Consider the following 10,665-nt stretch of genomic DNA (forward strand, 5'->3'; position numbering starts at 1 on the left):
TCTGACCAGAAGTAATCTCTGTATATGTTCCTACACTGTTTAGCTTTCTCTGTTGAATTTCTAGCCATTGTACCCCGGAGAGCTAAGACACCATTCTCAGGCTCATCATTCCACATTCCATATCGATAATATCCCTGACTATCAGTGAAATCAGCATATCCATCAGAGCAGTATGTCTTTTGTGATTTTTTCAGGTGTTTTTCTTTGGTTATTAAAAAATTGTGCAAAACCACTCTAGCTTTGATAATCCGATCCACATTGTCTGGTGAAAGGGTTATTGTAATTCACGTCTAATACTAGAATTTGGTCCTCTGATTAAATATTGGTGCATGAGATATGAAGCAAAGCACCAGTATTTTAAAGAAATTATCAAGCGGTGCCGAAACTTTATTAATGTTCCCAAGACGGCTGCAAAACGCCACCAGTATCTTCAATGTTATCAGCTAAGTGGTGCTAACGGTTTAATATCAGATAGCGTTGATGAAGAAAATCAGTTTTAATTAAATGGTCATTGCTAATTATCAAATTAATAGAAAAAATAAAACTTTACATGGAAAATCAATATCCATCAAAAGTAGTTGATGAACTATACGAATCAACTAGACTCGATCTTCATGGAGTTAAGTACCAAAAAAAACACAGTTATCGTGATTGATCTACTGCACAATGAAGATATACCACTTTTTCTCAAAATTACTAATATCAAACAATGCTGCAAAATATGGCTACTTTGTGGTAGGGTTTTTGTGTCAAGCCGGTTTAATAGCCACTATAACTCGTTTAATGTATACGACGCCATGGACTGGAAAATCTTAGAACCTGGGTCTGAAATAAATGGTTTCTACGCTCTTGAATTATACGAAAAAGATAAGAAACATTACATTCCATTACGACACAGTTTAAGCAAATGGTCTAAAGTTTAAAAAAATTCCATTTTAGCTGTTTTTTTTTCCTTGGATTATTTAGAACTCATTTCCCTTTAATATTAAGTGTACAGTTTTTATTTGAAGGAAAATTTCAATTAAATATGCAGTTACCTGTAACCTTACCCACTAACTACCCCAAAATTTTCAACTAAATGAACCGTATACTTAGGATTTGAATATTCGGGATGAGTGGTAGAAAATATTTCTTTTTATTCCCTTTGACGAACCTGACATACATAATTTGTTATAACATAACTAAGCCTACAGTAATTATTCTAAAATTGGAAATCACTATTATAGACTGTGGATAAACATTATTATCACTTTTACCTATTCAAAATACTTCATTATAAATAGTTTCTTTTATTAGGATAAGGGAGTACCACGTCACATACGGACTGCTCAAAAAATTTGTAAAAATGATAACTATTCAGAGTTTTTAAAGAATGTTTTGGACACATTCAAAATAAGTAACACGAGTGAAAGCTTAGTGTTACAAGTGTTTGAAACTAAATACAATGATTGGCTGGACATGGAAAATGAACTACCCGAAGATGGGTCACGAATTAAAATCACTGTTATAGAATCTAAAGACATGTCAACGGTTATATCCGGCACGATATCAATGAAAGTGCAGTTGAGGAATCTCTTAATGAATCATTAGGGTGATTTAATTTTACGAAGATATGACAAATGTGTTTAGGCTGGACGCAAATAATATTTTATTTTTTCAGTTCAAATTTCAGACCAGCTTTTCATGTCATTTACACCTTACCAAGATTTTCTCACGATATAGAAAATATGATTCTGAAAAAGGATGAAAGTGTATTTTTTACCTAAGAACAGAAGGAGAGTCGTAAATACTCTATATGAAGATTTATCCCGTTATGGAAAGTAATTTTAATGCTTAATTAGTTAGCATTATTAAGTTAAGTTCTATGTAAGGCTCTTGAGTGTAGAGAAACTAAATTGGTTTACAACGAATTAACTCATTAATTATAGATACCCCTCTCACGATCAATATGTTAAAACTGTGAAAAGGTTGATTCAAAAAGCACAATATCCTGAGTGATCGGGATGAGCATGGAAATCCACTTCAACTACCAGAGAGTATGCAGCCAGTATGGGATATTATTTAAAGATATAAATGAAGACCATAATATAAAGTGAAAAAATGAAGGCCATAATATAGAGTGAAAAGTTATTTATTTTCTTTAAAAGTATAGGTTTTAATATTAAAGATACATTTTCAATTTTCATTTTAAAATGTATTTGATTTATTCAAAAATAATTTCTTCTATCTTCATAAGGAAGAAGATAAATTTTAATATTATTTTTAAATATTACGCAAGGCATTAAGTTGTTCTTTGATATACAAAGCGTTAAGTTGTTTTCTAACGTAGAGTTCTAGGACTAGTCTTTCGAGATCTTTAGTTTTTACTTTAAAGGTATGATAAAGTTCTTCGGTGTTTTCCATGGGTTTTTCTGGTGTTTCTTCTTCGGTTTTAATGTCGTTATTTATATTTTTGGTGTATGTTTCTGTTTCATCAAAACTGAAGGGTATATTTTTTGTCGGGCGACCTCTAATAAAGTTGCATTTGGGGAAATGTTTTAAATGTTCTTCGTAGGGATTATAATCGGGTTTCCATGCTAATAATATTCCATCGCATTCGAAGCACTGTACTAGATCGTCGGTATGTAGGGAATAAAATCCCGCTCTGCTTAAAGTTTTTATATAGTTTCCGTCTTGAGGCCAGGAGTTAAAAGTACGATATCTCTGCAGCTCTGAGTTCATGATGAGGAATGAAAATGATTATGGAAGTATCTGATTTATACCTCTGCCAAACATTCCCCCCTTTTTTACATCCCCTCTCACATTCCTACCCCCCCCCCACATTCCTTAATATATGAAATAAAAGAAAACAGTATTAAAAATGGTGACACATTTATTTTTTAAAAATACAAAAGAGATTGCAAAGAGTCTTTTTTAACAAAAGGATTAAATTATTCTTTACGGGCGCGTTTCAACATGTTTGTAACAATGATGTCATTTTTCAAACCATCTCGTCCAAACTGCTTCATGAATGATTTGTGGCTCTTTCTTTTTGTTCTCTGTATTATATAAGCAATACAATATAGTCCGCATGTCGAACTTGACAAGTTTTATAGTCTTCTTTTGTTAAACGACCATTTTCTAGAATTTCTTTTAACAAATTCTTTAATCGAGGGGAGAAAGTTCCCTAAAGCCAATGAGTCAAAATAATAACCACGTCTCTTGCCATCAAAGTAGACGCTGACCCAGTGAGTTCCGTCTTTGTAGTGATTGTCTAAATTTATTATAATTGACGAAGGAAACTTGTCAATTTCTTTGGGTAATAAATCACTTGGATAAACCCCCATGAAATGCGGCGTGAATCTTAGAAATCGTGTTATCTGTTCGGCATTCATTATATCTCTTAATAAACGATTGACACGTTTCTATTTTTATCTATTTGTAACAAAGCCTGGAATTCGGATAGTACGATGCAGCTTAGTGTAGCGTGGGTTTTTCAGAACCCAATTCTAATCTTAACTGTCCCTGCTTCGTAGGACTCCAATGATCGGAATGACTCGCGCTACCGTCAGGTGTCAGGTCTAAACAGTATATGGCGTAGCCCGAGGCAAAGTCATCCATAGAGATATTGTTCCCCTTGTCGTTGTAGTGACTGTTTGACCCCGAAAATAAAGTGTAGTAGCTTCGGACAAATTGCTTTTTACTGTAGTGGGGTTTTAAGGCTTTGGAGGGTATTGTTCGGAATTGATGAATGCTGCTAGATGATTGACATTCCAATGTCCAAAGTCAACGTTCCATTGTAAGAGGTGTGTTTTACAATAGCGATTGTAACCCGTGAAGTCTGGGTACCTAGGTAGATGTTTCCGATTGATGTGTTTAAGATATTTGGCGCAATTGTGAATATTTTAGTTTCCGTTCTAGTGTAATTATATTGGGCGGCTTTATTGCTTAAAGCTTGTTCGTGAGCAAATAGAATTTTAGGAGCTAATTGAAGCTTTAAGACGTATAATACGGCTTCAACGATTACGGGTTTATTACCATTGCCTGACGCGTTAAGTTTACCCATAAGACAAAAACAAGCTTTGCTTCTATTTAATTTTAATTTCATAGAAACGCCGTTTATCAGGTATCGGGGGATATTGAGCATATCTACGTAAAGGCTGGAATACATTTCAATTTCCTCGGATAATGCTGCGAGTTTCTGGCGTTTAACAAAACCCATATTTTCTGTAAGCGAATCCATGCTTCAGCCTGTATCCTTGTAAAACAAGGAGGCACCCAAATGGGATTCTTTAGCTGCCGGACCGTATGACGTCAGGGCCGAAAGCAAAGCAGTGTACGCGTAGTTACTAGCAGCTGGTGTTGTTGCGCAATCGCCCAACTCCAAATCGACACGCTCAAATTGGCTATGCTGAAAATTATTTACGGGTGCAACTGCGTCAGTAGCTGTAGCGTCTTTCCGGATACGATGGTTAGGTCGGGGTGAAGAATTAAGTCGAGAACTTGTGTTTAAAATTTAATTGCCGCGATGGCATTTATTAATGTTAGGAACAACTAAACTCATTAAGAGTCGCGCACATTATTGAAAACTAACTAACATTTATATAAAGGTTAAAAGCGCGAGAGCTGAGACTACAACCGTATTATAATGCAACTGACTGGATCTACTGAAATTTACAACTTTACACTGGTTTTTATACAAAATTCTAGAAGCTAAAAAACATTATCATTAGGTCAAAATAATACTTTTAAAAGTCTAATATTCGTCTACAGTTTTTTAGCTGCAACATCCTCCGCCCGATGAACAGGAAAACTGTTCATCCCTTGTCGACTTCCAGGTTGTATAGTGATTGAACCGCTCTTCTGACTTCTACGCCTCCAGGTAGTCTTAGGCTGCAGGCTCTTATTTTTCCGTCCCGGCCGGGATACGTCTGGGTGATTCGTCCCATCCGCCAGATTTGTCGTGGTAGCTTTGAATCGTCGAGGAGTACGATGTCGTTGACTTTGAATGTAGTTGGGTTGGGCACTGCTCTACTGCTGTGAGCTGATCGTAGTTCTAGCAAGTAGTGGTTCCGCCATCGCTTCCAAAACTGATTGATGACGACTTGTCGATGTCTTAGTCTTCTTGTCAGCTGGTCCTTTTTGGCATCAGAGGGAGTGCCTTGAAAGATCTGATCTGGAACTGCGGTAGCTCGTTGACCAATTAGGAAGTGGGATGGGGTCAGTGGTGATAACTCCTCTGGATCGGTCTCGTTGTTCGTCAAGGGCCTTGAATTAATCACGGCCTCGATCTCCGTCAAACTCGTCGTGAGTTCCTCATAGGATAGGCTATTTTTACCCAAGGTTTTCTTAAGGCACATCTTTACGGAACGGACTAGTCTTTCCCAAAATCCGCCCCACCAGGCGGCTCGTTCTACGATGTATTTCCATCGTATTTGTTGATTTCCCAGGTACTCCTGGAAGGGCTTGTCTTCTATATTTTGATATAATCTTTTGAGGTCTTGATCCGTTCGCTTGAAAGTCTTCGCGTTGTCGGAATATATCGTGCAGCAGACTCCCCTTCGAGCCACGAATCTTCGGAATGCCAGCATGAATTTTTCTGCGCTGAGGTCGGTGACTAACTCTAGGTGGATGGCTCTTGTAACTCCACACGTAAAAAGTGCTATATACACCTTCGTGGTACCCTTTCCTACTCGTGCGTATAAAGGCCCGGCAAAGTCAATCCCTGTTACGGTGAACGGAGGCGATTCTCTGATTCGGTCCAGTGGCAAGGGTGCGGTGACTTGGTCCCCTTTCTTGACTTTGAAACGCCGACAAACGATACATTTGCCAATGACTCTTTTCACCATTTGACGTCCTTGCAATACCCAAACTTCCTCCCTGAGTTGGGTTAGCGTGTTGTTTAGGCCTCCATGCATCGTGGTGTAGTGACTTTCCATCGTCATTAGTTCCGCCAACTTGTGCTTCGATGGTAAAAGATAAGGGTGTTTGACTTGAAACTCGAACGTTGAGTTTTGAAGCCGACCTCCTACTCGGAGGAGTCCTTCTTGCAGGAAAGGATTGTATTGAAGAATCTTCGATGTCCTTGATAATGGAAGCTTTTCGGTTAATCGTGCAATTTCTTCCGGAAAGGATTGACTCTGGACTTGGCGAATCCATAATTTTCGAGCGTGGTCCATCTCTTGGGCGTTCAATGGTCCTTCGAAAGACGGGGCATGTTTTCTGATATTATTCGTGAAACGAATAACCCAAGCGGTCACTCGAAGAACTCTTCTTAGTGAACTGTAGTCTTCAAGCTTAATGATTGGCTCCATCTCTTGGACGTGACTTGCTAATTGACAAGTGGCCCGTCTCTCAACGTCTGCTTCTTGAGTGTCAGCGGCTGTTTTCATCCATCCTCTTGGCCATGAGGATTTATCTTGTGTCAACCAAGGCGGACCTTGCCACCAAACCTTATTGACTAGTAGATCTTCGATGGTAGTTCCACGTGAGGGATAGTCAGCAGGGTTGGTTTTTCCTGCGCAGTGACCCCACGATGACGGCTCCGTTAGTTTGTGGATCTCTGCCACCCGGTTGGCTACGAACGGTTTCCATTCTCGCGCTATTGTTTGAATCCATTGTATGACTATAGTGGAGTCAGACCAGCAATAATACGTGGTGATTTCTCCTTCAAATACGTCCAAGGTATACTTTAGCAGGCGGGATCCTATGACTGCGGCCATCAGTTCAAGACGTGGTATCTTCACTTCTTTAATTGGCGAGACTCTAGTCTTTGAGGTTATTAGGCTGACTCCAACTTCTCCATTTTTCGTCTGGTATCTCAGGTAAGTGACTGCTCCATAGGCATGTTTACTGGCATCGCAGAAGACGTGTATCTCCTTCGAGGTGATTTCTTCTCCTGACGCTTCGTAGTACCAACGGGGAATTGCGACATTTCTTAGGTTCGACAGCTCCGAACACCATTGCCTCCATTCTTGACTAAGGCTCAATGGTAACTCTGTGTCCCAGTCTACGCCTTCAATCCATAGCTTCTGGAAAAGACACTTGGCTCGTATCAGAAACGGTGATAAGAAACCGATGGGATCGAATATCCTAGCGGTCGCTTGTAATACACTTCTTTTTGTATTCTTTCTTGTCTCCAAAAACTCCAGCAAGGGCGTCACGTTGAAAGTCAGCTGATCGGTATGTGGGTCCCAAGAGATTCCCAAGACCCTCTGTGATAATGGTGAGGCTTCCGCCGTTAACGACAGAGATTTCTCTTCAATGATCGCTTCATTATTCCAACACTCTGATAGTTCTTTTGAATTGGATATCCACTTGCGTAGGTTCATGCCGGCTTTGTTGAGTAGTTCCGTTGATTGTGAATAGAGAGTTTTTGCTTCCTCGATGCTTGTTACGCTGCATACGAGATCATCGACGTAGAGACTCTTAGTTAGTTCTGAGCAGGCTTCTGGGTACTGATCTTGATATAAGGCAAAGTGGTATTTCAAGGTGGCTGCCAACAAGAACGGACTTGAACTGACGCCGAATAAGACTCTGGCCATCCTGAAGTGGACATTTTCGACAGGTTCGGCTCCATTCGGCATCGATTTTATCCATAGGAATCTACAGAATTCTCGGTCCTCTGACGCTAAGGATATCATCAGGAAGGCTTTTTCTATGTCGGCCATGATTGCGATCTGTCCCATACGGAATCTCATCAGTATGAGAAGCAGGTCTGGATTCAGGTTGGGGCCCGGACTTAGTAGCGAGTTGAGTGAAGGCTGACCCTTTTCATGAGCTGCAGCATCGTAGACGATTCTGAATTTCGTCGTCTTCTTATCTTCTCTAATCACCGGAAAATGAGGAATGTAGTACTTCGGTCCGTCCGAATGGATCAGCTCTGGAGATACTTCTTCGATAATGCCTTGTCGTAAATACTCTTCAAACGTATCTTGATACCTCTGGTACAGAGCCGGACTTCGTTGAAACTTCTTGACCAATCCTTGCATCCTTCTGCTGGATAATGCGAAATTGCTCCTCAACATATCCGGACGTTCGTTCCATGGCAGTTGGACTTCATAGCGCCCTTCTCTGAATTGGATAGTTGAATTGTGCTTGGCTATGATCTCTTCGTCGCTTCTTGACATGGATTTTTCTTCTAGGATTCCCAAGGCTTCGAGCTCCCAGAACGCCTTTAAGTTCTTATTGACTTCTTCAACTTCAATAGCTGCATGCATTACAACTACGGCTTGAGCGAAGACATCGGTGCTGGTCCTTGTACGGCCCATCCTAACTTGCTCTCCAATGCAACGAATGAGTCGTTTAGTCGATGGATGAGGCCTGTGACAATGGTCCAATAATAATCCGCAGCAATCAGCATGGATATCTCCTTATTCACCGGCTGGCCTTGAATTTCTCCTACATCGGCTAGTTGAACTCCTCTTTGGGACATCATCTTCCGTATATCTTCTCCAGGTATACTGATTGCGGTTCCTATTATCTTTGGGCTTTCGAGGACTGTCAACTCAATTTGATATGCCGGATTGTTTACAGAGCTCAGCGTGACCTTGACTTTTCTTCGGACAGATGTGCTGGATTTCTCGCTTTCAAAACTCCCAACGGCGATGGTTCCTTGACCTACGATCGGCAAGTTCAGTTGCTCTACTACATCTCGAGTTATGAACGATTTCTGAGCTCCATTATCCAGCAAACATCTGATAGGTTGCCTTTTGCCTTTCTCTTCCGCATACACAACTATGGTTTGCAGCAGGACTTGTCCTTCGTTAGAGCTCCTCTTTGGACAGACTGCCGTCATGGATACTGTTGTTGTGTTTCCTTCAGGCTGTACTTCGGCGTCTGATTTCCTTGTCGTTTCTTCGTGAATCTCCCGACAAATTGATACGTGGTGTCGCCTCTGGCATTGACTGCATTTCTTCTTTGATTTGCAGCGACGAGCGGTATGTCTAGGCTTTAGACATAAAAAACATCTTTCTTGGCGACCTAGCAGCTCCATTTTTCTTGGCAATGTTACTGCTTTGCAGTCTTCTGGCTTGTGGGTGGCGCTGTTGCAATAGCAGCATTCTTCAGGGTTCGCTATTCCCACGTTCAGGACTGCCGTTGATGGAACTCTGCTCTTGTATGGAAACCCACTGGGTCTTGAGTTGTTGGTCTCCAATTTATAATAACTTCTTGACTTGGAGGTTTGGTTATGAGTCTGCTCTTCCTGTACGTCTCTGGTTGGCCTGTTCAGGATTACTGCTCTTTCTCGGCACTCGACTTCCTTTTCCAAGTGATCTAGTAGGATGTTAACATCGTACTCGTCGAGGCTTTCCAGCTTTCGTGAATATTCCAAAGCTATGTCCGGTGGTAAGAGCTTGATTACCATGTGACAGAACATGTAGCCATAATTCTCCTTGGGGACTCCTAATACTTCCAGACATTTAACTTGTACATCGCAAGTATCATAGAGATGTCTTAATGCTGCGATGTCCGACGATCTTTTAACTGGGTTTAAGCTGGATATCTTGCTGAGATGGCTATTGATGGCAACTCCCTTTCGTCCAAATTTCTTTCTTAGTTTTTCCACGGCCTTCTCGTAATTTTCCTCCGTAAGCGTGAAACCGGATAAGGTATTTAGAGCTGCTCCTTCCATGTAGGACTTTAAGTAGACGAATTTGTTGACTTTACTGATGGTCGTGTTTTCGTGAACCGCTACTCGAAATTGATCCCAAAAACTTCTCCATTGGGTCGGCTCACCATTAAACTTTGGAATGGTGACACGAGGTAACTTGACCATGATTTCATCTGCTCGGCTGCCAATTAAACTTTGGCTTTGATCCTGTCTTTCTCTTGCAATACGTAGCCATTCCTCAATTTTGGCTTTTCTGTCCAGGATCTTCTCTCGGAATTCCTCAACTTCATCAGTTTCTCCTTGGATTTGGTCGATCGGTATGAGTTCCTCCAGCTTTTCGTCTTTGGCCAGTAGTTTGGTTTCTTTCTCTTCCAGCTGCTTAAGTAGCCCTAACAGTTTCTCTTGGTCCATAAGGGTTCTCAGTCCTTCCGCGTCAATGCTGTCCATGATCGCACATGTTCTCGTTCTTAAAGCCTCTCTCTGCTTTTGAATTCTCTCCATATTTACCCAACTGTCGTATCAACTTCACTTTGGCTTGATGACTGTAAGCGTCTTCTTTGTAGCTTGCTGTCGTACTTGTTGAAATGACGTTACCCTTCTTATTTGAGCTTGTTAACTTTGGTTTTGCTCCTCCCGGGTTTCGGCACCAAAAACGTGTAGCGTCTTTCCGGATACGATGGTTAGGTCGGGGTGAAGAATTAAGTCGAGAACTTGTGTTTAAAATTTAATTGCCGCGATGGCATTTATTAATGTTAGGAACAACTAAACTCATTAAGAGTCGCGTACATTATTGAAAACTAACTAACATTTATATAAAGGTTAAAAGCGCGAGAGCTGAGACTACAACCGTATTATAATGCAACTGACTGGATCTACTGAAATTTACAACTTTACACTGGTTTTTATACAAAATTCTAGAAGCTAAAAAACATTATCATTAGGTCAAAATAATACTTTTAAAAGTCTAATATTCGTCTACAGTTTTTTAGCTGCAACAGTAGCTGTTAAAGCAGTTCCATCTTCATTTACAATTTTAGTTCTGGTGTACAGCATTGTTAAGGCTGTATCCACGT

The 10,665-nt window shown here is 40.5% G+C and overlaps 2 protein-coding genes across 2 annotated transcripts; both read right to left on the minus strand.

Moving 5' to 3' along the window:
- Positions 1-4,796: 4,796 nt before the first annotated feature.
- LOC149594065 (uncharacterized) lies at positions 4,797-8,198 on the minus strand. Its single transcript, XM_089861607.1, has one exon. It carries the CDS (start codon positions 8,196-8,198, stop codon positions 4,797-4,799), a length of 3,402 nt encoding a protein of 1,133 aa, XP_089717733.1.
- Positions 8,199-8,203: 5 nt separating this feature from the next.
- Positions 8,204-10,039, minus strand: LOC149594066 (uncharacterized). The gene has a single exon (XM_089861608.1). The coding sequence runs from the start codon at positions 10,037-10,039 to the stop codon at positions 8,204-8,206; it is 1,836 nt and encodes a 611-aa protein (XP_089717734.1).
- Positions 10,040-10,665: the final 626 nt, after the last annotated feature.

This window comes from Phalangium opilio, unplaced genomic scaffold (assembly GCF_054372755.1).
Source record: "Phalangium opilio isolate 3A_F unplaced genomic scaffold, DU_Popi_V2 ptg000391l_1, whole genome shotgun sequence".
NCBI lineage: Eukaryota > Metazoa > Arthropoda > Arachnida > Opiliones > Phalangiidae > Phalangium > Phalangium opilio.

Coding starts and splice junctions, on each gene's coding strand:
- LOC149594065 (XM_089861607.1), bottom strand. CDS start 8,198: ATGCATGCAGCTATTGAAGTTGAAGAAGTCAATAAGAACTTAAAGGCG.
- LOC149594066 (XM_089861608.1), bottom strand. CDS start 10,039: ATGGACAGCATTGACGCGGAAGGACTGAGAACCCTTATGGACCAAGAG.